Source organism: Halichoerus grypus, chromosome X, assembly GCF_964656455.1.
Source record: "Halichoerus grypus chromosome X, mHalGry1.hap1.1, whole genome shotgun sequence".
Taxonomy (NCBI): Eukaryota; Metazoa; Chordata; class Mammalia; order Carnivora; family Phocidae; genus Halichoerus; species Halichoerus grypus.
The window spans coordinates 92,356,130-92,383,660 of record NC_135727.1 but is presented as its reverse complement, the minus strand read 5'-3'; the positions used below and the strand labels follow the sequence as shown (position 1 = coordinate 92,383,660).

At 46.0% G+C, this 27,531-nt stretch overlaps 1 protein-coding gene across 13 annotated transcripts; it reads left to right on the top strand.

Moving 5' to 3' along the window:
• Nucleotides 1-26,769, top strand: LOC118543525 (KRAB domain-containing protein 4). Of its 13 annotated transcripts, none has more exons than XR_013444762.1 (8): nt 340-472; nt 1,074-1,177; nt 2,952-2,996; nt 6,830-6,956; nt 7,268-7,360; nt 9,406-9,515; nt 21,211-21,279; nt 24,274-26,467. XR_013444762.1 is itself a non-coding variant. In XM_078065061.1 (7 exons), the coding sequence occupies exons 1-6, from the start codon at nt 445-447 to the stop codon at nt 21,252-21,254; spliced, it is 441 nt and encodes a 146-aa protein (XP_077921187.1). In that variant the 5' UTR covers nt 340-444; the 3' UTR covers nt 21,255-21,279; nt 26,477-26,769. The 13 variants fall into 13 exon arrangements, 11 of the variants coding, with proteins under 11 accessions (XP_077921190.1, XP_077921183.1, XP_077921182.1 ...); XR_013444763.1 differs by lacking the exon at nt 24,274-26,467 and adding an exon at nt 22,706-22,744; XM_078065061.1 differs by lacking the exons at nt 9,406-9,515; nt 24,274-26,467 and adding an exon at nt 26,477-26,769.
• The last annotated feature ends 762 nt before the right edge of the window (nt 26,770-27,531 follow it).

Here is a 27,531-nt window from a genome sequence, read left to right as displayed (position 1 = left end):
CCCTCCGCGCGCGCCTAGCCGCCCGGAGACGCCATTTCCGCCCCGCCCCCACCCCCCACCGCGCCGCCGTGATGTGCGACTCGTCGCGGGAAATATTCGCACGCTCTGGTCACTGCTTCGCGCCTCGGACGAACCCCGGCCGAATCACTGTCCGCGACACGCGCCATCTTGCCCATTGACAGTGGGGACCACCCCCCCCAGTGGCTCGTGCGCGTGCGCCTCGCTCCGACCTCGGGCAGCGCGGCGACGGGAGCGGAAGTGGTCCGCTGAGCCGGGGGCGGTGCGAGGTCCCACCGGTTGTTGTTCTCCGCCCCGGCTGTCGGGTTGTGGGAGGCAAGGGCCGGGAGGCGGAGCGGACACGGGCTGCAGGGGAGGGCGGGGGTGGTGGGTTCGCGCCTCTGCGGGCTCGCGGCACTGGGCGGCCGGCTGAGTGTGGGCAGCGGGATGCGGGCGACGGCAAGTGAGACAATCAGTGAGTTTGCTGAGTGCCTAGTAAGTGCGAGGCGCCCTTGGGGTTCCCGGGCATCTTCCCGATGGCCTGTGAGCAGGTGCTACGATGATCTTCATTTTATTGGGAGGAAGCAAGAACAGAAAGGCTCGGACTCCTGTCCAAAGTCACACAGCTAGTCAACCCCGGGGGATCCTTCAGTCTTTTTTCCCCGTGCCTAGCACTTAGCCTTTCTAACTAACGTTCCCGAAATTGATCAAGTTGTAGTTGCTGTCTGCCTTCCCTGCTCGAATACAGCTCCACAAGGTCGGGGACCTCGGATTGTTTTGTACCCTGATGTATCCGCAGCCCGTAGAACAGGCACATAGCGGGCCCTCAACATTTTCACTGAATGAATAAAAGCGACAGAGCAGGCAATCCGTTCGATTCCGGAGCGGGGACTCTTACGCATAGGGCAGTGCTCAGCTCCTTGTCTGCTGATAACTGGGGTCCTACTAAACGTTACTCTTCAAACTCAGAGGAGGCCTTGTGCTTCCTTCCATAAATGAAAACATTTGAGTTTTCCTCAACTTCACTCCATCATAGGGGCTGCTAATGACATCTCCTGTGTGGTCCTTCTTTCCAGGAGCAGGGTGCGTCACTGAGACCGCTGCTCACCAACTGCAGATTCCAGCTCGCCTGCTCCTGGGCTTCCTAGTCTGCGGAAGAGCCAGTGTGAAGCCTCAGAAGGTGAGTCCCCCTGGGTCAGAGGCACAGACATGGTGCTGCAGGGATGGTCCCGGCTGAGATGGGTTTGTCTCTGAATCCTTTGGTCCTGCATCCTTAGGAACTAGAGAGCTCTTATGAGGGGCCTGGGAGGAGGAGCCTCAGCCCGGGGCAGAGGATGCAGGGTCCCAGGTCAGATCCAGAACCCAGTGCAGGGGGTGCAGGCTCCCGGGACAGACCCGGACCCCGGGGCAGGGGGTGGAGGCTTAGAGGACAGCAGGTCCAAGAAGAGCTGGACCTGCAGCGGCCTCTGTCCCTCGACCAGCTGCGAGACAGCATGCCCACTGTGTGACCGTGGGCAGTTGGACCCCATCGGAGGAGAGAGATGAATGTGCAGGTGGATGGAGGGATACTACCATGAGGCAGTGGCCTGCCGCAGTCCTGCAGGGGCAGGATCAGGGTGACGAGGATCACCGCCAGCCTGGAAGGACTCTGTCCTGTCCTGCCACGCCTGTGTGCACGGCATATGCCCCCCTCTTTTCCATCGGCTGTCTCTGGATTTGCGTCAGCCCTAGAGCGTGAACATCCCACCCACCTCTGCACAAATGTTGAATCTCCCCCTAGTCTGAGCAAAGTGCAGAACACTTTTGTTTTCTTTTTGCCTTGGTAAAATTTGCAAGTAGCCTGCAGGTACGCTGTCTTCTGGTTCTGCTGCCTCATTTCGGTGCTACTGTGACCGGGCCTGAGAGCAGGAGATGTTAAGCTGCGTGGAGCTGAGCACTGGCGTCCTGAGGCTGCCACCGGGGTTGCTGGGGCAGCAGCTACTCTGCAGAAGCTCCTGGCGGAGACTTTGTTTAGAAAACTGCCAAGCAGGGGCGCCTGGGTGGCTCAGTCGGTTAAGCATCTGCCTTCGGCTCAGGTCATGTTCCCAAGGTCCTGGGATCGAGCCCCGGGTTGGGCTCCCTGCTCAGTGGGAGGCCTGCTTCTCCCTCTCCCTCCCTACCTGCAGCTCCCCCTGCTTCTGCGTGTGTTCTCTCTCTCTCTGTCAAATAGATAAATAAAATCTTTTAAAAAAAAAAGAAAACTGCCAAGCGGGGACGAGCAGGCAATTGAATAGACATCTTGGGAAAGGAGGAAGTCACGAGCCAGGACCGGGGTGGAGGCGGGCAGTGAGGGGCAGTGTGCGCAGAGTGACAAGGTCAGTGGTTTCCAGCTCCTCGTGGAATGACCGGTGCTGGGCTCTTCATTCCCTTCCCGCTCCCTGCCCCTTCCCCAGCCCTGGTTTGTCTCCGTCCTGCAAACCACAGCCAGAGGTCCCCGTCCTCCAGACTCTGCTATCTGTCTGTCACCTCTGGGGCTCAGTGTAATCAGTTTTCATTTCCATTTTATGAGTGATAATGTTCACATTCAAAAATGCAAGTAAAGAAAAGAAGCAAACTGAATCAGCAGTCAGAGAAAAGGAGTGTCAACATTTTAGTAAACGCTCTGGTACACTGCTGATCCTCAGTGTGTACGTACAGGTGAACAAATGAGCTTGCACTGCCCTTGTGTTTTTGTGATCTGCTTTTAAGTATGTTAAGAAATGAAACAAGATTCATTTGGGGCAACTTGGAAGCCCACAGACACAGGTCCTGTGCAAAGCCCACACGAGCTTATCCACGTCGCAGGGACCGGGCTGGAGCTCCCAGGCTCGTTGCACATCATTCTCCCCAGGTGCAAGGGTGATGGTCATCAGGCTGGTGGGACGGTCTCATGGCTGAACGCGCTGATCTCGACCCCCCTCATTCTGTCTTCCTAGATCCCCGCCCTTTGTCCGGCGCAGAACAGGATGGCCGCGGCCCAGGTGAGCTCCTGATTTCCCCCCTCCCTTGTTTCCAGGGAACTTGAGGCAGCTTTGGGGCACCTGTACCGTAACCTTGACAAATCTGTCGCTCCCTTCTGCCGTGGCTGTTTTCCATTCAAGCTGTAATCCGCTCCGGTTTCTCCGATCCTTCCGCTCGCCACAAAAACCCAAAATAGAAAACAAGAAAAGAGAGAAGGAAAGTGACTGTTCTCATCTACTTCTTCCTCTGGGAAACGCACCTCCTCTTTGTTCTTCTGCTTCTCAGGGAAGCTCGTTGAAGCCCATAGACTCACTTTTTCTGTCTTCACTTCCGCCTCACTGTTTGCTTTTTCATTATATTCAAATAATGAAAGTAAATCCATGCTTGATGTTCTGTGCACTGAAGAAGAGTCACAACATCCCTGTTTCTTCGGCCCCCGGTGCCACGTTTCTCCTCCGAGTGCCCCCTGGTAACAGTGTGGGGATGGTGTGGGGCGGCTGCGTTTCTGTGAGCTTCACGAGCTGACCACAGGTCCGTAGGCCGTGGTGGGTGAGTGTGTGCACAGATGCCGTGCCAGCCCCGCTCCCGTCTTGTTTTTCCCGCCTGGTTCTACTCTGTGTGCTGTTGCCTCTCAGTGTAGAAAGAAGACTTCCGTTTCCATGCGGTGCTCTGGATGTATCATTCAACTGTTGCTCTCTTTGTGCATAGTCAGCATTTGGATTTTCTTTTTCTGTTCTGTACGGTGCCTCTCGGACGACTCCATGTGTGTGTTCAATAGTGCGGGTATTTAAGGAGGATCCACCCAGAAGTTGGATTTTGGGGTCAAAGGTATTCATACTTGAATTGGCTGTCCCAAATCCTAGACTAATTATGACTCTCCCAAAATGTTAAAGACCAGATAATTTCTGTGTTCAGCTTTTCCAGGCTGTTGAAAGTTGAAAAGGAAACCAGTTGGTTTTATGGAGCCACTTATCTTTAAATTTGATAAAGATATTACAGAAAGTAAGTTATACACCTGATTCACTTGAGACTATGGATGTCAAGATTCTAAACACAGAGTCTGAACAGAGTGTTGATACGTTGAGTCGAGCACTGTGAAAAATGATCTGTACATACGGTAAAAAATTCAAAACAAAAGCTCGTTTAACAAAAGGTGAAAAGTAATTCTGCCCGTCACCCCATGTCCCGTGTCCTTCCTTGTTTCATACGTTCTTGGCGAGATCACGTATGCACGTGTCCTCGCACCTAAGAATACCATTTACTTTGGAACTCTTCCTTCTTCACATATTCCAGCACATTCTGGACTTCCCCACGACCATTCCGTTTCACTGTGTGTTCGAACAAGCCCGGGTTTTTCCACCTGGGCACGCTTGGCATTTGGGGCCAGGCAGTGCTGTGTTGTGGAGGGCGGCTCTGTGCCCTGGACGCTATCTAACCGTCCCTGCCCCGGGCTCCCCTGAGGCCAGTGTCCCCACCTCGTCCCCCTCGTGGTGACAGTGAAGAGTTTCTCAGACACTGCCACCCGTTCCCCGAAGGGCTAAATCACCCCCGGGTGGTACCCCATTTACAGAAATGGCTCTGTGATATTCCACTGGCTGGAAATACCGTCCTGTATATTTGCCTTCTGCCAGGGCTGAGCATTGAGGATAGTCTTGTCTTGTGATATCCTAAGTGATGCAGCGACACTCAGCCGTGTACGGTTCAGGTTGTTCCTTGTGAGCTTGTCTCATCTGCAGGATAGCTGTCTGGAGGTGAGGATTCTAGGTCGGGGGCTCTGCGCATCGTGAATTTTGACAGCTGAGGGCCTCTGAGCCAGGTGTTCCCCTGCGCTCACCAGTGTGGTCTTGGTCCCCAGCACCTGAGCTGTCACTTGGGAGGGGTGACAGGAGGGTGGCTGCTCTGAGAGCCCCACCTTCCCGTCACTGTCCTGCTGCCCAAGGCGTGTCCCGGCTCGTCTCCGTCTGCAGCGCTGAGTAACCAGCTGCCCCGTGAGGCCTGTTGGGGCCCTGTGGGTGCCACCTGTCTCCCGGACTGAAGACCGGCAGTCGGGGGGTGGGGGGTCAGGAGGAGATGCGGGTGTCATCGGGGGATCCTGCTCTCTCTGTGAGGAATGTGGGCACTCAGAAAAGTGAGCGTTTGTTTGGTGCCGACAAGACCAAACACAGACCTTTCCTTCCTTACCTCAGTCTGCTGACCAGGTCAGACTCCCACCCTCCCGCTTCCTGTTCCCTCTCATGGTGGATTAGGCACGATTAGCAGTCGGGTGACTGTGCAGCCGCCTTCTGGAGGGAAACAGCCCGGTCCTTGCCTACTGTGTCTTCCCTGCCTGCCTTTCTCCGGCGTGTCTCCTCTGCCCTCACACAGAACACTTTATCTCTGACACTTCTGGTCACCAGATGTGGAGGAGGTTTCCACACACCACACAACTCGCTGCCGCACCCGATGGGTGTCCTACACGTGACTCAGCTTTGACACTGGCTCCCTGGAGATAGCATCGGATCCCACAGGTTAAGGGTTCAGTCCCACCACACGGCCACCCCCGTGCCCCCCTCAGATGCCAGCCCCGAGTTGCAGGCTTTTGACCAGCGGGCTAGAGGTCAGAGGTCCAGTGACGCCCTCCTTGGATTCGATTATTTGCTAGAGCGTCTCATAGGACTCGGGGACACGCTGACTTAACATTTACCAGTTTGTTAAAGGATATGATGAAGGATACACACGAACAGCCGGATAAACAGATACGTAGGGCAAGGCCTGGGAGGGCCCTGAGCACAAGAGCTTCTGTCCGTGTGGACTTGGCAAGCATCATCCGCCCGGAATATGGATGTGTTCACGCGCCGGGAAGCTCCCTGAAACCCATGCTCTGGGGATTTTATGGCGGCTTCATAACGCAACTCCGATCAGTGGTTAACTCCATTTCCAGCCCCTCTTCCATCGCTGGAGAAGGGTGGGTGGGGCTGAAAATGCAGAGCTTGCAGTCACAGCTTGGCCTTTCTGGTCTCCAGCCCCTTCCGCTCACCTCGAGTCACCTCATTAGAACACGAGATACTCCTTGTATTCTTCTCACGTGGGGATTTGTCAGGGTTTTAGGAGCTCTGCAACAGGGACCTGGAGCCAAGAGCAGTACTTATCTCCTATTACCTCACAGTCCTGACCGAGGAGCTGTGTTCAGAACTGTTGTCATAGCTCTATGTCCCCTGCGAAGCCTTCTCTGCCCGCCCCGAGCAGAACTGACTCCTTTGTAGGCTCCGTTCCCTATTCTGCCTCTGCCATTGCCCTGGGAGGACAGGCAGCCCGCCCTCCTGCCCTCCCTCCCTTTCCTGCGTGCCTTGGTAAGTGCGGCGGTTCTCCCTCTACGAGGGGAAGCGCCCTCAGTTCAGAGAGGGTGTGTTTGTTTTTATTATTCCTTATGTCCTCTGGACTTAGCAGCTTGATCTGTGTTCAGTCAGGGAGCTGAAAGATTGCATTTCCAGAGGAAGCTCTCTTTACCGCCTCTTCTGTTTCTTTATAACGTTGAAAATAATTTAGGGGGCATAAACATTGCATCCATTACACGGTCTCAAATTGTGCGGCGAACAGCAGGGAACAGTTGTGTCGAGAAAGGCGGGGCAGTGTCATGTTGAAAGACGTGGGTGTGGCGAGCAGAACGCATGCATTTTCATCCCTCTGTCCTCGCTGTGTGACTCTGGGCAAGTGACTTCCCACTGTGCAAAGCCAGTCTGTCCTCCTGTGTCCGGGGTGTCCCGGGGTGGGCGCCAGATTGAATCTCTGCTGCGTGTGGAAGTCTGAGGAGGGGACACAGGGTCCCGATCCCCGAGCCCAGCACTCCGGGCTCATGAGGAATGTGCCGTTGCAGGAATCCTTGACCTTCAGGGATGTGTTTGTGGACTTCACCCTGGAGGAGTGGCAGCAACTGGACTCCGCTCAGAAGAACCTCTACAGGGATGTCACGCTGGAGAACTACAGCCACCTGGTGTCCGTGGGTGAGGGACGGCTGCGCAGCGTGACTGGGACACGCGTGCTCGTGTCACCTCAGCTGCTGCCCGCTCCGGGGCCTCCGGAGCCCGGAATGAGCTGGGGCCTCAGGCTCACCGCTGGGAGGTCAGAGCCCCGTGTGCACCCCGCCCCGGATGTCTGTGCTCTCGCCCTCTCGGTGACTGGTCTGCACTGAGGGGCACAGAGCCGTCCTCGGGGGGCCGCACCGAGGCCGGACCGTGTCGGTTGGCAAGGAGAGGCCCCGGTTCTGGAACACGTCTGGCATTACTAACGAAGTCTGTGTCGTTTCCCCTCCCAGGATACCTCGTTGCCAGCCCGGATGAGGTCTTGAGATCAGGACAAGAAGAGGCCAGGAGGGCAGAGGGAGGGCCGTCGGCGTGGAACTATCCAGGTGAGCCCGCACGCGGCCTGTCGGGCCAGGGCAGGGGACCAGGAGGTCAGCGAGAGCTGGGCGTCAGGGGCAGGCCTGGGGGCTCTTCTCAGAGTCCCTAGACTCGGGAACCTGACTTGGCTTCGATGAAACCAGCCACCGTGGTAGGCACGTGACGGCCCCCGCCCCCCCCGCCGCCCTTCCGCAGCCCCCTTGTTCTGCTTGGGGTTCAGGTCCCAAGTCCACATCCCGGTATCCTGGGTGGCCTTCCCCCTTTCCTGCTCCCCCTCCTTTCTGGAAGCTTTGAGGGTGTTTCCCCTCCCGTGGGCATTTGCCTTTTCCTCAGAAGAGATGGGCTGTAGGTGTGACGCGCCCTCTTTATCTGTCGTCCTGTGGGCCCTTTACATCTGACGCTGGGAGCCTTCTTCAGCCTCAGGGAAGTCATCCTGCCTGCCTTGCTGGAGCTGGTGGGGACCAGAAGCTTTGCTGGTGGCCTCCAGCTCGGCCGGGCCGGGCAGCCCCCGTGCTCTCTCCGCGCTCCTGTCGTGCTCAACCGCGTCAGCCTTCACGGGACTCAGTCCTCGCTTCTCAGTCCCCCCATCTCTTCCAGATGTGACCCGACTCCGCCTGTTGTCAGCTTCCTGCTCTTACCACTGCCTCCCTCCCACTCACCTGTCTTGTCCTCCGTGTCATCTCTGTCTTTCCCCAGAACACAGGGGACCCGGAGAGGACATCCCTCCCGGGCGGCCTGCTTCAGTGAGCGCCGCCTCCGTCCTGGGCACAGCGGCTCTTTGCCTCCTCCGTGGGTTTGGTTGGTTTGGCTCTGGGCCCCCTGTGGGGATCCACACACTCTTCAGACGCCGGTCTTCCTCTTCTTCTGGCGCGCTCCCAGCGGCCACCCCGACGGCTTCCCCACAGCCCGCCTCTGCTGGGCTGTGCACCCTCTCTCTGTCGGGGCCTCCTGGGCTGGCCTGCACCTGCTTCCCCCACGGCTGTTCGGGGGTACGGTGTCCTCTTTGTGCTCCATCAACCCCATACTCGCTGCCGTGTCCAGATCCATCAGCATTTCTGCTCTGCTCGTGGCCTGCTTTTTCCTGCCTCCGGGGTTTTCAGGAATTGAACTGGCGGAGTCTCGTTCTCAGTTCAGTGGTGCCCTGGAAGGAGGAAGCGCAAGTTCAGAGGCGCAGCCCCCTCCCTGAGTCCAGTAACCTTACGTGAACACCTGTTCTGTTGGAAGGAACTGTACCCACGTTGGGTGTGCGTGCGGGGCAGTCCGGGAACCAGGTCATGTCAGCACATTCCCAGCCACACCTCCACGTTCTGCCTCTTCTCGGGGTTTCTCTTTATAATTCTGCGGATGGGCACCTCCTGGGTCCCGGGAATCCCTTCATACCTGCATTTCTGGAGATTTCTATTTTATCTCCCCTCTATGAAAACTCAGGATTTATCTCAGTTCCACCTTGACCTTCTCCTCAGCTCTTCACAATGCTTGTTATTATTTGTAGTTTCTCTGTTGGTTACATTTGTAAGTGTAAATAATAGAGCTCAGCTTCTATGTCTGCATTCCATTTGGTAACTCCTTCTAAACCTAGCTAAGTGTCTGTGGCTTATTCTCTGCCTAGAACACAGAACCCCAGAGAGAATGCCTGCATCTTATTCTTACTGTCCCGGTGTGGGGCTGGTGGAACATTCCATAAACAATCTTTCCTTTTGGAGGAGGGCAGAGGAAGGAGGTTCGGTGCTCATCCACAGCCAGGGGTCACTGGCTCCGGCTTTGGAGCTCACAGCCCAGACTGGATTTCTGGCTTCTTGGCTCGCTAGCTGTCCCTCTGCACACTCGCCTCAGAGCCTCTTTGCCTGCTTGTAGAGTGGGGCTGATGCTAGAACTTACGGGGTTGTCAGAGCTTAATGAGTGGATGAATGTAAAGCACCAAAACTGGTGCCTCGACCCCCGGGAGCTTTCAGTAGTGGGTATCACTATTTTTATTGTTGTTTTTAATAAAACATGTCTTACTACAGTCTTTGTTAACCCAAGGCACTCACATAGTGACCTGTGGACCCCACAGGATTCTCACGGTTAGGCCCCACCCGATGGAAATTGTTCCAGAAAGCCCCGGGTGGTCCTGGTTCTGTGCACTGTGAGGGACACTGCAGATAGCCCGACGCCCATGGCCAGGTAGGATCCACCGTTTTAAATATCCCCTGAGAAGAGTTCAGAGGCTCGGGGGACACGGCCAGGCCTCACCGAGGAGCATGGGGTCGGGGGGGGAGACGACAGGAGCAGGTGGACAGCTTTTTCTCTTCCGCCATTCCTCCAGACTTCAAGCTGCTTCGGGACTGCATATTCCCCTGGGCCTATAGGAAATTTCTGGCAGGTCCCAGCAATTCTCTGGTTGTTCTGATGGGGCTCCTGGGTGACTCAGTCAGTTGGGTGTCTGACTCTTGATATTGGCTCAGGTCGTGAGCTCAGTGTCCAGGGCTCCAGCCCTGCATCGGGCTCTCCGCTCAGTGGGCAGTCTGCTTGTCTCCCTCTCCCTCTGCCCCTCCCCCTGCTCGCTCTCTGTCTCTCTCTCTCAAATAAATAAATAGATTTTTTTTTTTTAAAGATTTTATTTATTTATTTGAGAGAGAGAGACACAGCGAGAGAGGGAACACAAACAAGCAGGGGGAGTGGGAGAGGGAGAAGCAGGCTTCCCGCCGAGCAGGGAGCCCGATGCGGGGCTCGATCCTAGGACCCTGGGATCATGACCTGAGCCGAAGGCAGACGCTTAACGACTGAGCCACCCAGGCGCCCCTAAATAAATAGATCTTTTAAAAAAATTCGCTGGTTGTTCTGAGAGAAATCTTCTAGGAATGGTTAGTCTCAAGAGTGGCCTCACTCTAGTAATCCGAATTGTCCAATCCCATGGAGTAGGGTGAAGTCTGAAGTTCATCAAAAGGTTGTTAAGCTTTTCATGGAAAGGTCTTTGCCTTTGTGAATTTTCCCTCTTGTTTTCCGTTTTGTTCACTTCTCCTTTTTCCTTTATTTCCTTTTTCCTACTTACTTTGGGTTTACTTTGCTGTTCTTTATCTAGCCTTTCTCCCCAACATTTTATTATAAAAATTTTCACACTGAACAAGTGAAAGAATTATAGTTTGAACACCCACAGAATTCCCCCTGGAGTCTACAATGAACGTTTTGCTGTATTTGCTTTTTCTTCTGTCTGTACTAATTCCTCTGTCCTTCCATCAGTCCTCTTTCCTTTTGTGATGAGTTTCATAGTAAGTTTCAGAGATCAGTACCCTTCACCCCTAAATACCTCCACAGGCATATCATTAACTAGAGGTCATAACTTTTTAATATTGTTTTTTCTTAATGCTTTTATTAATGCTTAATAGATATTTTAATAAAAGGAAATTCATAAATGGTACCATATGGAATTTGGTTGTATGTAATAATGTTTTAACGAATTCCCATATGTGTTTTCCATGTGTTTTCATTACATATTTATGCGAATGTGACTCTTCTTTTTTTAAGTGAGATTTATTGAGGTATAACTTATATACCCTGAAGTTCACCTTTCTTGAACAAATATGTAGTCATGTAACCACCACCACCATCAAGATATTGGACATTTTCAATCCTGCCAAAAACCCTTGTTTCCTTTCATTCTTAAACTTCTCTTTGCACCCCCAGACCTGGTCTTTTTTTTTTTTTTCTTGTGGTTTGATTCTTTCTAGAATGTCACATAAATGAATCTTTTAGTAGGTAGCCTTATTCATCTCACTTTTTTCACTTAAGGCTTTTTAATTTCATGTTGTGGTATTTTTTGGTAGTTTGTTGCCTTTTTTAGAGATTTTATTTAGTTATCTTAGAGAGAGAGAGAGATTGGGAGCACGGGAATAGGTATGGGGAGAGGGAGAGGGAGAGGCAGAGACAGAGGGACAAGCAGAGTCCCCGCTGAGCAGGGAGCCGACGCAGGGCTCGATCCCAGGACCCTGAGATCATGACCCGAATCGAGGGCAGATGCTTAACCGACTGAGCCACCCAGGCGTCCCAGTTTGTCACTTTTATAGCCAAGTCATGTCGCAGTTCATTTATCCCTGAAGCACTTAATGCCCATTTGAATTGTTCCTGGTTTTTGGTTATTATTAATGAAACTGGTGAACATACTGTACAGCTATTTATGTGGACATATGTTTTTATATTTTTGGGTAAATATCTGTAGTAGGGTTGCTTGGTCATATGGTAAGCATATGTTTAACTTTATAAGACATTGCCAAACTGTTCTCCAACATGGGTATACCATTTTGTTTTCCCACCAACAACACACTTTTCATGTAGATGTGTACGGGTAGCTCATTGTGACTTAAATTTGCACTTTTTAAAAAAATTTTGTTTATTTATTTGAGAGAGAGAGAGAGCATGAGCAGGTGGGAGGGGGAGAGGGGGAGTGATAAGCAGACCCCCTGTTGAGCAAGGAGCCGGACGCGGGGCTTGATCCCAGGACCCTGGGATCATGACCTGAGCCAAAGGCAGACGTTTAACTGACTGAGCCACCCAGGCACCCCTTAAATTTGCATTTTTGTGATGACTGTTGATCTTGAGCATCTTTTCATGTGCTTGTCTGTAATCTGTTTATCTTTGGTGAGGTGTCTATTGTAATCTTTTGCCATTTTTGTGTGTAATATAATTGTTATCTTTATATACGTATATAAATATATATATCTTAAAATATGTCTGTCTGTTATCTTTATATATTCTAGTTGCAAGTTCTTTCTCTTCCATGTGTTTTCCAGTATTTACTCCAAAGTTGTGGCTTGTTTGTGTCTTTTGAAGAAGACGTTTTTATTTTTGATAAAGTCCAATTTAGCAAGTTTTTCTCTTCTGGTTCATGCATTTGTGGCCCATTTATCAAATTTCTTTCTAACCCAGGGTAAGAAAGATTTTTCTCATATGTTTTCTTTCTTTTTTTTTTTTTTTTTTTTATGAATGTTTTTTTTTTTTTTTTTTTTTTTAAGATTTTATTTATTTATTTGACAGAGAGAGAGATAGTGAGAGCAGGAACACAAGCAGGGGGAATGGGAGAGGGAGAAGCAGGCTTCTTGCCGAGCAGGGAGCCCGATGTGGGACTCGATCCCAGGACCCTGGGATCATGACCTGAGCCGAAGGCAGACGCTTAACGACTGAGCCACCCAGGCGCCCTCTCATATGTTTTCTAACAGAAGATTATAATTTGGTTCTTAAAGTTAAAGCTATGACGGAGGGGCACCTGGGTGGCTCATTCGTTAAGAGTCTGCCTTAAACTCAGGTCATCATCCCTGGGTCCTAGGATCGAGCCCCATGTTGTGCTCATACCTCGGCGGGGAGTCTGCTTCTCCCTCTGCCTGCTGCTTCCCCTGCTTGTTCTGTCTCTCTCTCTGACAAATAAATGGATAGAATCTTCAAAAAATAATAATAATAAAGCTATGACTGATAATTAACTTTTATTTATTTATTTATTTTTAAAGATTTTATTTATTTATTTGACGGAGACACAGCAAGAGAGGGAACACAAGCAGGGGGAGTGGGAGAGGGAGAAGCAGCCTCCCTGCTGAGCAGGGAGCCTGATGTGCGGCTCCATCCCAGGACCCTGAGATCATGACCTGAGCCGAAGGCAGACGCTTAACAACTGAGCCACCCAGGCGCCCCATGAATTAACTTTTAAATCTTTTGTGAGGTATAGGTCAACATTCTTTTATTATTACTATTTTTTGCATACTCAATTCCATTTGTTTCAGTAACATTTTTTTTTGATGATAAGGGTTTTTCTTAACATCTTCAGTAAAGAGTTATGTTTAGTTTTAATTTTTTATTTAAATTCAATTAATTAACATATAGTGTATTATTAGTTTCAGAGCTAGAGTTCAGTGATTCACCAGTCTCATATAATAACCCAGTACTCATTACATCAAGTGCCCTCCTTAATGTCTATCACCCAGTTACTCCATCCCCCCAACCCCGCTCCCCTCCAGCAACCCTCAGTTTGTTTCCTATGATTAGGAGTCTCTTATAGTTTGTCTCCCTCTCTGATTTCATCTTGTTTTGTTTTTCCCTCCCTTCCCCTATGATCCTCTGTTTGGTTCCTTAAATTCCACATATCAGTGAAATCATATGATAATTGTCTTTCTCTGATTGACTTACTTCGCTTAGCCGAATACCCTGTAGTTGTATCCACGTTGTTGCAAGTGGCAAGATTTCATTCCTTTTGATGGCTGAGTAGTATTCCATTATATATTTATATACCACATCTTCTTTATCCATTCATCTGTCAGTGGACATCTGTGCTCTTTCCATAGTTTGGCTATTGTGGACATTGCTGCTATAAACATTGGGGTGCAAGTGGCCCTTCGGATCACTATGTTTGTATCTTTGGGCTAAATGCCTAGAAGTGCAATTGCTGGGTTGTAGGGTAGCTCTATTTTCAACTTTTTGAGGAACCTCCATACTGTTTTCCAGAGTGGCTGCACCAGCTTGCATTCCCACCAACAGTGTAGGAGGGTTCCCCTTTCTCTGCATCCCCGCCAACATCTGTTGTTTCCTGACTTACTAATTTTAGCCATTCTGACTGGTGTGAGGTGGTATCTCATTGAGGTTTTGATTTGGATTTCCCTGATGCTGAGTGATGTTGAGCATTTTCTCATGTGTCTTTTCGCCATTTGGATGTCTTCTTTGGAGAAATGTCCGTTCATGTCTCCTACCCATTTCTTAACAGGATTATTTGTTCTTTGGGTGTTGAGTTTGATTAAGTTCTTTATAGATTTTGGATACTAGCCCTTTATCTGTAGTGTCATTTGCAAATATCTTCTCCCATTCTGTCGGTTGTCTTTTGGTTTTGTTGACTGTATCCTTTGCTGTGCAAAAGCTTTTTATCTTGATGAAGTCCCAATAGTTCATTTTTGCCTTGCTTCCCTTGCCTTTGGCGATGTTTCTAGGAAGAAGTTGCTGCAGCCAAGGTCACAGAGGTTGCTGCCTGTCTTCTCTAGAATTTTGATCGATTCCTGTCTCACATTTAGGTCCTTCATTCATTTTGAGTCTGTTTTTGTGTATGGTGTAAGAAAATGGTCCAGTTTCATTCTTCTGCATGTGGCTGTCGAATTTTCCCAAGACCATTTGTTGAAGAGACTGTCTTTTTTCCATTGGACATTCTTTCCTGCTTTGTCAAAGATTAGTTGACCATAGAGTTGAGAGTCCATTTCTGGGTTCTCCATTCTCTGCCATTGATCTCTGTGTCTGTTTTTGTGCCAAGACCATACTGTCTCAATGATTACAGCTTTGTAATAGAGCTTGAAGTCCAGAATTGTGATGCCACCAACTTTGATTTTCTTCTTCAACATTCCTTTGGCTATTCGACGTCTTTTCTGGTTCCATACAAATTTTAGGATTATTTGTTCTAGCTCTGTGAAAAAAGTTGATGGTATTTTGATAGGAATTATATTGAAATATAGGTTGCTCTTGGTAGCATAGGCATTTTAACAATATTTGTTCTTCCAGTCCGTGAGCATGGAACGTTTTTCCATTCCTTTGTATCTTCCTCAATTTCTTTCATGAGTGTTCTATAGTTTTCTGAGTACAGATCCTTTGCCTCTTTGGTTAGGTTTATTCCTAGGTATCTTACGGTTTTGGGTGCAATTGTAGGTGGGATTGACTCCTTAATTTCTCTTTCTTCTGTCTCATTGTTAGTGTATAGAAATGCAACTGATTGTGCATTGATTTTATATCCTGCCACTTTGCTGAATTCCTGTATGAATTCTAGCAATTTTGGGGTGGAGTCTTTTGGGTTTTCCACAGAGTATCACGTCATCTGTGAAGATTGAGAGTTTGACTTCTTCTTTGCCAATTCAGAGGCCTTTTATTTCTTTTTGTTGTCTAATTGCTGAGGCTATGACTTCTAGTACTATGTTGAACAACAGTGGTGATAGTGGGCATCCCTGTCATGTTCCTGACCTCAGGGGAAAAGCTCTCAGTTTTTCCCGATGGAGAATGATATTCACTGTGGGCTTTTTGTAGATGGCTTTTATGATATTGAGGTATGTTCCCTCCCTCTCTATACTGTGAAGAGTTTTAATCAAGAAAGGATGCTATACTTTGTCAAGTGCTTTTTCTGCATCTATTGAGACGATCATATGGTTCTTGTCCTTTCTTTTATCAATGTAGTGTATCACATTCATTGATTTGTGGATGTTGAACCACCCTTGCAGTCCAGGAATAAATCCCACTTGGTCGTGGTGAATAATCCTTTTAATGTATTGTTGGATCCTATTGGCTAGTATCTTGGTGAGAATTTTTGCATTTATGTTCATCACGGCTATTGGGCTGTAATTCTCCTTTTTGGTGGGGTCTTTGTCTGGTTTGGGGATCAAGGTAATGCTGGCCTCATAGAAAGAGTTTGGAAGTTTTCCTTCCATTTCAATTTTTTTGAAACAGCTTCAGAAGCGTAGGTATTAATTCTTCTTTAAATGTTTGGTAGAATTCCCTGGGAAGCCATCTGGCCCTGGCTCTTGTTTGTTAGGAGATTTTTGATTACTGCTTCCATTTCCTTGCTGATTATGGGTCTGTTCAGGTTTTCTATTTCTTCTTGGTTCAGTTTTGGTCATTTATATGTTTCTAGGAATGCATCCATTTTTTCTTCCAGATTGCCTAATCTGTTGGCATATAGTTGCTCAGAATATGTTCTTATAATTGTTTGTATTTCTTCAGTGTTGCTTGTGATCTCTCCTCTTTCATTCATGATTTTGTTTATTTGGGTCCTTTCTCTTTTCTTTTCGATAAGTCTGGCCAGGGGTTTATTGATCTTATTAATTCTTTCAGAGAACCAGCTCCTAGTTTCATTGATCTCTTCTGCTGTTCTTTTGGTTTGTATTTCATTGGTTTCTGCTCTAATATTTATTATTTCTCACCTCCTGCTTGGTTTAGCCTTTATTTGCTGTTCTTTCTCCAGCTCCTTTAGGTGTAGGGTTAGGTTGTGTATTTGAGACCTTTCTTGTTTCTTGAGAAAGGCTTGTATTGCTATATACTTCCCTCTTAGGATCACCTTTGCTACATCCCAAAGGTTTTGAACAGTTGTGTGTTCATTTTCATTTGTTTCTATGAATTTTTTAAATTCTTCTTTAATTTCCTGATTGACCCATTCATTCTTTAGTAGGATGCTTTTTAGCCTCGATGTGTTTGAGTTCTTTCCAAATTTCCTTTTGGGATTGAGTTCACGTTTCAAAGCATTGTGGTCTGAAAATATGCAGGGAATGATCCCAATCTTTTGGTACCGGTTGAGACCTGATTTGTGACCCAGTATGTGATCTATTCTGGGGAATGTTTCATGTGCACTAGAGAAGAATGTGTATTCTGTTGCTTTAGGATGGAATGCTTGGAATATATCTGTGAAGTCCATCTGGTCCAGTGTGATTCAAAGCTCTTGTTTCTTTGTTGATCTTTTGCTTAGATGATCTGTCCATTTCAGTGAGAGGGGTGTTAAAGTCCCCTACTATTACTGTATTATTATCAATGTGTTTCTTTAATTTTGTTATTAATTGGCTGCTCCCATGTTAGGGGCATAAATATTTATAATTGTTAGATCTTCTTGTTGGATAGACCCTTTAGTTATGATAGTGTCCTTCCTCATCTTTTATTACAGTTTTTGGTGTAAAATCTAATTTGATGTAAGGATTGCCACCCCAGCTTTCATTTGATGTCCATTAGCATGATAAATGGTTTTCCACCCCCTCACTTTAAATCTGGAGGTATCTTTGGGTCTAAAATGAGTCCTTTGTAGACAGCATATCGATGGGTCTTGCTTTTTATCCAGACTGATACCCTGTGTCTTTTGATTGGGTCATTTAGCTCATTTACATTCAGAGTAACTATTGAAAGATATGAATTTATTGCCATTGTATTACCTGTAAAGTCACTGTTTCTGTAAATTGTCTCTGTTCCTTTCTGGTCTATGTTACTTTTGGGCTCTCTCTTCGCTTAAAGGATCCCCTTTAATATTTCTTGCAGGGCTGGTGTAGTGATCACAAATTCTTTTAGTTTCTGTTTGTCCTGGAAGCTTTTTATCTCTCCTTCTATTTTGAATGACAGCCTTGCTGGATAGAGTATTCTTGGCTGCATATTTTTCTCATTTAGCACCCTGAATATATCATGCCGGTCCTTTCTGGCCTGCCAGGTGTCTGTGGATAGGTCTGCTGTCAGTCTAATTTTTCTACCCTTGTAGGTTAGGGACCTCTTGTTCTGAGCTGCTTTCAGGATTTTCTCTTTGTCTGTGAGATTTGCATGTTTCACGGTTATATGTCAAGGTGTTGACCTATTTTTATTGATTTTGAGGGGGGTTTTCTGTGCCTCCTGGACTTGAATGCCTGTTTCCTTCCCAAATTAGGGAAGTTCACAAGTATAATTTGCTCCAGTGTACCTTCTGTGCCTCTCTCTCTTTCCTCTTCTTCTGGGATCCCAATTATTCTAATATTGTTTCGCTTTATGGTATCACTTCTCTCTTGAATTCTCCCCTCATGATCCAGTAGTTGTTTATCTCTCTTTTTCCCAGCTTCTTTATTCTACATCATTTTGTCTTCTATATCACTGATTCTCTCTTCTGCCTCATTTATCCTAGCAGTTAGAGCCTCCATTTTTGATTGCATCTCATTAATAGCCTTTTTGATTTTGACTTGGTGAGATTTCAGTTCTTTTATTTCTTCAGGAAGGGATTCTCTAGTATCTTCTATGCTTTTTTCAAGCCCAGCTAGTATCTTTATAATCGTTACTCTGAACTCTAGTTCCGACATCTTACTAGTGTCCATATTGATTACGTCCTTGGCAGTCAGTACTGCCTCCTGTTCTCTTCTTTGAGGTGAGTTTTTCCACCTTTCTTGTCATTATGTCCAGAGAATAGATGAGCGAGAGAGCAAAATACTAAAATGGCAACAACGACCCCAGAGAAATATACACTAATAAGCAAATCAGAAGAGACCTGATACCAAAAAAGAATTAAAAAAAGAGAATATAATCAGAAAGTGAACAGAACAGAGCAATACACTGGATTCTGTGTGTGTTTTGGTCTGTTTGTTAGAAAACTAGATCCCAAAATTGTAAAGAAAGAAAAACTTATATATGTACAAAAATAAAATTAAATACAATGAAAGGATAGAATGTAATTGTAAAAATTAAACTTAAAAGACAAAAAAAAGAATATAAACAGACAGGTGAACAGAACAGAGCAATACACTATGTCCTAGTTGTATTTTGGTCTGTTTGTTAAACTGCATCCCAAAATTGTAAAGAAAGAAAAACTTATATATACAAAAATAGAATTAAATACAATGAAATGATAGAATATAACTATAAAAATGAAAATTAAAAAAGACTTAAAAAATAGTTGATAAAGTAAGAAATTGGTTGAAAGGGAAAGAGAAAAAAAAATTAAAATTGAAAGACTAAATAATCATGAGAAAAAAACCCATGAATTCTATATACTATTTTCCCCTAGTGCTGGAGTTCTACAGTTCTGTGTGATGAATAAACTTGGTCTTAGCCAGATGTTCTTGCTGATCTTCTGGGGGAGGGGCCTGCTGTGCTGATTCTCAGGTGTCTTTGCCCCAGGCGGAATTGCACCGCCCTTGCAAGGGGGCTGGGCTAAGTAAGGGGCTCCAGATTGCTCTGTGTGACTTTTGTTCCCTGAAGGCCCCTTGCCTTTATGCTCCGCTTTAGAGGATGAGAATGAAGATGGCGGCCTCCCAGTCGCCAGCCCTGTAGCCTAAAGTTTGCACCCCCCACTCCTCAGTGAGCTCTCAGGGAAAAAGCAGTCAATCACTCCTGTCTACCTGGTCTCTGTCCACACTCCATGCTCACCTGGCCTGTGACCCAGTGTTTTCTATCTCAGGCATGCGAGCCTGCTTCTAGTCTCCAAGCCCTGCAGACTCCTGCAGCCCACACCTGCTCCTCCTGGCGGGGAAAGGAGGGGGTCTCACCGTGATTCTGCTGCTTGCTGGGCCCCTGCTTGCAGCCAGCTTTCCCGCTCCAGTGCCTGGGAACTCTTCCGCACTCAGGCACCCCCGTTCTTTCTGTAACCCCAGGGATCTTGAGACCACACTGTCCCACCTAGGATTCCGCCCCGTTTCGCCACCTGAGCACCTTTCAGACAGGGACGTCCCTCAGCAGAGCTGACTTCTCCAAGTTCTGATTTTGTGCTTTGCTGCTGTATCATAGCTGGCTTATGGAGGCTCCCTCTCCCTGCAGTTTATCTTCTGATATATCACCTTGTATTCACGTCTCCGTACCTCCTACCTTGCAGAAAGTGGTCGCTTTTCTATTTGTAGAATTGCAGCAGTTCTTTTCTTAGATCTCTGGTTGAGTTCACAGGTGTTCAAAATGATTTGATAACTGTCTAGCTGAATTCCTGGAACCAGACAAAACTAAGGTCTCCTACTCCTCCACCATGTTGGAAAGTGCTTGATTGTTTCAGTAACATTTTCGAAAAGACTTCTTTCTCAATTAATTTCCCTAGCAGCCTTCTCGAAAATTAGTTGAATATATATGCATCAGTCTGTATGTCTATACGACACTGTCTTAATTACTATAGCCTTATATTAAGTGCTCAAATCAGGTAGTGTGAGTCTTCCAAATTTGTTGGTTCTTTTCATAATTGTTTTGGCAACTCTAGGTCCTTGCTATTTTCACATAAATTTTAGAATCAGGTTGTCAATTTCTATGAGAAAAAGTCTGCAGGGGATTTTGTTGGAGATGGCATTAAATCTGTGGTTGTGCCAACTATATTGAGTCTTCTAATTTATCAACACAGTATAGCTCTCCATTTATTTAGGTATTTTAGAATTTATTTCAGTAATACAGTTTTTTTTTAAGATTTTATTTATTTATTTGACAGAGAGAGAGACAGCGAGAGAGGGAACACAAGCAGGGGGAGTGGGAGAGGGAGAAGCAGGCTTCCTGCGGAGCAGGGAGCTGGACATGGGGCTCGATCCCAGGACCCCGGGACCACGACCCGAGCCGAAGGCAGACGCTTAACAACTGAGCCACCCAGGTGCCCCAGTAATATTTTATAGTTTTGAATGGACAGGTCTTACACATATTTTAAGTTATTCCTGTTGTGTATTCTTACAACATGAATGGTGGGGTTTGTGTTGTGTGTGTTCATTTTTTTGCATTTCATTTTTCCATTGGTCATTGCTAGTTTATAGAAGTTTTATTGATTTTCCTATATTGACTTTGTATCCTGGGACCTTCCTCAGCTCACATATCAGTGCTAGTAGCTTTTTTGACAATAGTTTGGCATTTTCTACATGAACAATCCTGTAGTTGTGTAAAAGACTATTTTATTTCTTCCTTTCCAATCTGGATACTTTTATTTCTTTTTCTTGCCTTATTGTACCGGCTAAGACCTTCAGTATAATGTTGACTGGGTATAGGGAGAGCAACATCCTTGCCTTGTTCCTGATCTTAGGCCAAAAGCGTTCACTCTTTCACCATTAGGTATAATTTACCTTGTAGGGTTTTTCATAGATGCCTGGTAGAGGTTGAGGATATTTCCTTCTAATCCTGGTTTTGTGAGAGTTTTTATCATGACTGGGTATTGAATGTTGCAAATGCTTTTATGGATTAATTAATATGATTGTGTTTTTTCTTAGTCTTATATTTCATGTGATTATGTATATTGTTGGATTTAACTCTGTCATTTTATTACTTTTCTTTTTATCCTCTCTTTTTTGGTTGTTACTGTCTTGCTTCCCCTTTCCTCTCCTTGGAATATTTGGTTATTTTTTTAAGTTAGACTTCTATTTTGAGATAACTAGATTCATATGCACTGATAAGGAAATAATACAGACAGATTTCCTGTACCCTTTTGCAGTATCCCCCAGTGGTGACATCTTGCAAAACTATAATACAAAATAGAACCAGGATATTGACATGAATGCAGGTAAGATACAGAACATTTCCATCACCATAAGGAATTTTATAGCCATATCCATTTCTTCCCACCCCTACCCTTACCCTTCCTTAAACCTTGGCAAGTACTGATTTGTTCTCCATTTTTATAATTTTGTCCTTTCCAGAATATTATACAAATGGAGTCATATAGTATGTAGTCTTATGGGATTGATTCTTTTCACTCAGCATAATTCTCTGGAGATTCATCTAGTTTTTGTATTAGTAGTTTCTTCCTTTTTGTCACTGAGTAGTAGTCACTAAATGGATCTTACACAGTTTAACCATTCTTTCCATTAGCCATATGCATTTAAGGTTTCTCCATGTCTTTCTGTAGCTTGGTAGCTCATTTCTTTTTATTCCTTGTATGGATGTACCAGTTCATTCATCCTTTCAGCTACTGAAGGGCTTCTAGGCTGCTTCCAGTGGGACATTGTGAATAAAGCCGCTATGAAGCTGTCATTTCCACGTGCAAGTTTTTCTGTGGACTGAAGTTTCAACTCATGGCTCATTTCCTTTTAAGGTTTTTAATTTTTTTACTGTGAGCTCCTTTTATTTATTTATTTATTTCATTTATTCATTCATTTATTTATTTTAGAGAGAGCACCTGCACAAGCAGGGGTGGGGAGGGGCAGAGGGAGAGGGAGAATCTGAAGCAGGCTCCATGCTCGGCATAGAGCCCAACACAGGGCTCGATCTCATGACCCTGAGATCATGACCTGAGCCGAGATCGAGTCTGACACTTAACCGACTGAGCCACCCAGGCGCCCCTACTGTGAACTCCTTTAAGTGGGGCCCAGTGGTTTCACTAATGCAGGACCAATTGTTTAGGGGGATTTTTCAACTCCTAGGTTTTGTATTCTACTTCAGCTGTCCATTTGGCATGCATGCCTACCTGTGGTACAGGACTAGAGTTCTAATTTGTTGTAAATAACTCCCGATTCTTCTGTTTTCATCACCCAGGGAGTGACCTCTTTCTAGTTCCCATTTTTAAAGCTGCAATGTCCTTTCTGACTTCCAGCTTTTAGGAGGTAGCTCAGTTCTAGTTCTTTGCACATTTGTGTCCTGTGGCCTAGAATCCACTCCGCTCATGAGTTAGAGCCTTAACCCCCAACTGCAAAGCCATACAGCATCAGTTTCTGTTCACCCCAACTTTAAATCTCCTCTTCATTTTTGTCACATCATGTTCGTCATTGATCTTCAGCTTGACTGAGTGTTAATTATTCTTGTTAAATATCAGCCAGCATTTCTCTGTAGTTGCAGTTGGAGGAGGTGGCGGTGGTGGAGCACAGGGAGAGCCCATCCGCATCAGCCCAAGTCCCAGTGACAGGGCTTCTCAGCAGGGCTTTGATCAATTAATGTTATCCCATAACACGATATATAGCAGAAATGATGATTCATTGCATTTGTTGCCCTAGAATTCAGGCAAGTTGGAGACCGGACAGACAACCACAAGGAAAGCCAAGACCAGCCTCTGTGGCAAGCTGCGTTAGTAGACAAGGAAGCACAGAGGATCGAAGTGGCCAAGAATTCACAACCTTCAGAAAAATCACTTATCCAGGCTCAGACTTTGTTTCTCTATGGCAAGGACTCTCTAAATATTACTCACGGGGAAGGTGTTCAAAACATAATTTAAACTTTCTTTACATAAGTAAAGGCTTTTTTGTTTCATAAAAATAGTACATTAATGGATTTTTCTGCTTCTCAGTAACACTCATAAGCAAGGATAATGACAGTCCCACGCCCCCCAAGCAAACACGTATCCTGATGTTTCACAGCTTGAGGAAACAATCATAAGGAGTGTGTTTAAGACACAGAGCTAGTAAGCCATATAGCAAGCATTAGCCACCTACTCTGAGTCACAGTCCGTGGCTCCTTTGTGAAGCCCATTTGTGTGCTCTTCCACAAGGCCCTTCATCCTTCCAGACCTCACCCAATGGAAGGAAGGTGGGAACATCATACGTGGTTACTTACTACTGTCTCACTTTTGTCTTGGATTTAAATGTTTAATAGAAAGTAATAAGCAGACTTGCATTTCCATGGACATTGTAGTTGGTCTTGCCAGGCCAGCAATCATGCAACAACTAGGTGGGGGGGAACGGGATAAATGGAAAAAAAAATATTTTGGAGCTGTGGCAGAGCTGTGGAAACAATGAGGACTAGATGAATTAAAATTCTAGAGAGTGAAGTGCCTTTTCTAGGTGACCAGACAATTGCTGTCCATTATCTGGAGGTATTTGCTGATTCTGGGTGTGAGCTGAGGATGGGCTTGGCCCAGGCTGCCAGACTTTACAAGGGGAAAGAGATCTAGAAGAGCTTTTAGAGGTTATATAGGGCTGACTTGGAAATGAAAAGAGCTCCAGGAGCATGACTAGTTTTGTCCATAGGATGTTTGCTGAGTTTGTGATGGTGTAGGGGGGTTAGTGGGCTGGGCCAGAAAGGCAAAGTGAGCCCTTGTTTGGTGTCACATGCTTTGGAAACAGTCCAGATTGAACCAAAGGCCTGCAAGAGCTCAGCTCAGTATCTATGAAGGGGGAACTAAATCTCAAGCAGTCTCTGGTCTGGGGAGACAGAGACCCAACAGGCTGTCAAACAAAAGTGCAGAAGGGATAGCCTGAGGAACAGCGCTAAAGAGAGCTAGGTTATCTTAACACTGCAATACAACCCTGATTGGTTTGAGGTGCTCAGTCCCAGACTTGATCTGCTGAATAGAGGAAAAGGCAAACTATACAGTTTTTTAATATACAGTGTCTGATACAGATTACTAGACATGAGAACAGGCAGAAAGATGTGGCTGTTAAAACAAAATGAACAACTGTAGTAGGCATGCTTCTAAGAATGACCCCCATGGACTCTCTTTTATAATCTACCCCCCCCCCACCCTTTGTGGGTAAAACCTATGAATATGATGAGATACCATTTCTCTGGTTATGTTACATTCTTTGGCCGAAAGGACATGATCTGAGTGGGCCTCATCTTTTCATAGGAGCTTTTTAAAGGCAGTTCCTCCAGCTGGGTGGCCAAAGAGGAAGTCAGAGATTTGAAGCTATGGAAGGGGTTCAACACGAGAGATTCTCTGTTGCTGACATGGGGAAGGATCTTCGAGCATCGTCCAGGATCTGAGAGTGGCCCCTGACTGACAGCCGGCCAGAAAATGAGGGCCTCAGTCCAGCAGCCATAAGGAACTGAATTTGGCCAACAACCTGAATGAACTTAGAAGTAGGTCCTTCCCCACAGCCTGTACCCAGCCTATACCTTGATCCCAGCCCAGCCTATACCTTGATTCCCACTTTCTGAGACAGAAAGTAGCTAAGCCCACCAGGATTTCTGACCTACAGAACTATGAATTGATAAATGGGTGCTGTTCTAAGCCACCATTTGTGGTAATTTGTTTCAGCAGCAATAGAGAACTAACACAGAAAATCCAGATGAGTTTGATATTGGACTCAGCAAAAAGCACTTTAACCATTAATATAACAGAAATAAAGGAAAAGACAAAATGGGTGAAAGAGGATTTAAATTGTTGGAATCTTTAAAAATGGATAAAACATGTATGCTACAACTGAAAAAAAAACCACAGTAACCAAGAAGTCATTGTGTATGGGTTTAACAGCAGATTAGACACAGCAGAAGACAGGATTAGTGCCTTTGAGGACCATAGACTTGTCCCAAAGAGAGGGAAAAAGGGCAAACAACTGCAAGCAAATTGTGAGAGGCATTTGGGAAACAGCCAAAAGGTAAAGCACATATAACTAGAGCAGGAATATTTATGAAACAGCAGTTGAATTTACAAAAGTCAAGGAAAGCGATCAAGCCATGGAGTCAAGAAGCTCTAAGAATCCCAAGCAAGAGTAATAAAATCACACCATTCCATTTCCAACCGTGATGGAGTAACCAGGACCAAACTTCCCTACCTACCGTAAACAACTAGCTATCGTAGATACACTATACGAGGCTAACAGTTTTCATAACGGCGAGCAAAGGCCATGCGGGATCATAAAGCTGAGAACGAAAAGACCATTGAGAACAAAGGCCCTTTGATGGCCTTGGCTTCCTGCTGGGAGACAGTAGCAAAATATGATGTAGGGAGGGGATCCCAAGAAGAGTTTGGTGGTTCATGGAGTTGAGAAAGAGATGAGTGCTCAGGAAGGCTGAGGCAACTAGAAGTTTCAGGGCACAGTAGTACAGAGGAGAGAGTTACTGACAAGAAAGAGCAACAGAAGTAGGGAGGCCCCCTCCTCGAGGAGAGAGGAATTCGCCCAAATCTATAGGTGTTGCAGGCAAGGTCTGGCAAGCATTTGGTGCACATTTTGGCTTGGCTTCTGGCCTCACTATTTAAAGTTCAGTCTAGAAATTCCTTATGAAAAATTCCAGCAAAGCAGATTTAAAAGAACCTACATGGCCAATCAGTATTCCTGCCGAGCTTCCGTAAATAATTATTAGGCCAAGTTGTTAAAACTAGACTTGTTTACAAACAAATGTGAATTTGGCTATCTCTGGTAAAAATGAGGGTGATTATAGAGAAAAATGTTTCAATAACATACCCGAGTAAATATTAGATTCTAATAGTTTTTTAAAAAGATTTTATTTATTTATTTATTTATTTATTTATTTATTTATTTGAGAGAGAGCATGAGTGGGGAGAGGAGCAGAGGGAGAAGGACAAGACTGTGCTGAGCGCGGGGCCTGATGAGGGGCTCGATCTCGAGATCATGACCTGAGCTGAAATCAAGAGTTGGTTGCTTAACCTACTGAGCCACCCAGGTGCCCCCTAATACTGTTTATTATAAACTGGACTACATCCTGATTTCTTCTAGTGCCTGACTGCAACTCTCCAAGTAACATTTTTTATTTTTCTCCCACCTTTGAGTTGGTCTCATTTGAGAACGAAAGCTGCCCTTTTTCCTGAAGCCTTGCAAACTACATGAACAACTGGATGTAAACTTAAGAGAAATCACCACAACCGCTCGTGTGTGGCGATCTTCATGCATGCTGCTGTGTGGGACATGGAGCGATATCAAGACATGTGAACTGCAAACCAGAGAAATCTGTCCGGCTGCCACTGCTACTCTCCCTGTATCTGAGGAAGTTTCAACCTGACAGCTAGAAATCTCCACCAGCTATCCTCAGGACTCAACGGCTGACTTATGACCTAATCATTAACCATTGTTTTTCTTTTGTTTCCATAGAAATGCCTCTTGTTGAATACCTGATTTCCTGAACCAGAGGCCCAACTTTGAAAACACATCTGCATCATCATCTCTTAAAATGAGTTTAACTAAATGAACCTATTGTCAGGACTAAGCCTGCCTCAATGAGACCAGCTATTTACCAGCTCAACTTTTAATATGGGGAACCTCCCGGGAAGTTCCGGATGGGGGAACTAAAGGGGTACAGGATGGGACACCGCAAAATGTGCCACTTTGGCATAAAGATTGTTTCAAGTTAAAAGTAATAAAAACCCAGCAGATGCAGGAAAGGTGCTCTGCCTCCCCCATAACTGCCTAAATTTACACTGGAGAGAAGAGTCTGCAACAGGAAAAGAAGTATTAACAGAGGCCCCCTTTACCAAAGGAGCTCATCTGCATAATAGAACAATCTTGTTTTTCCAAACCTCTCCTTTCACCTTCTTGCTAATGAGTTTTCTTCCCTTTGTGTCCTCAGGCCCCTACCTTTTTCCTTAGCTCATAGAAGCTTCTTGTTGCCTCATCGTCTTTGGAATTTTCTGTCTGTGTGGATTCCCCATACTAATGCCTATTAAATTGCATTTTCTCCTGTTAAAAAAAAAAGGAATAGGAAGTCCCCATCAGTTTTTAACTGGATACTAAGCTGTGTATATATATAGAGAGAGTGAAACTCCACAAGGCCAGGAAAAGAACAACTGGGAAACTAATAAGCTGAGGGGTTCCCAGGCCACACAGGACTGGAATATGTGAGTTCTGGCAGATCAGAGTGGAGAATTCTGGTTAAACACCCTAATCAATCAGTGGAGACATGGGGAGTTGGGGGCAAGTCTTAGTAGTGGGGATAATTAGCCCTAGAGTAAAGGGTACCATAAACCTACCCTAACAAAGCTGAAAACAAGCCTTGAAAGAATTAATTTGATCTTCAAGTATCTTAACTGCTTGCCAAAATGAAGTCCAGCATCCTTTAAAGGAATATAACAAAATCTAGCGTTCAGTGGTGTAAATTTACTATGTCCAGCATCCGATCAAATATTAAGATGTGAAGATATAGGAAAATG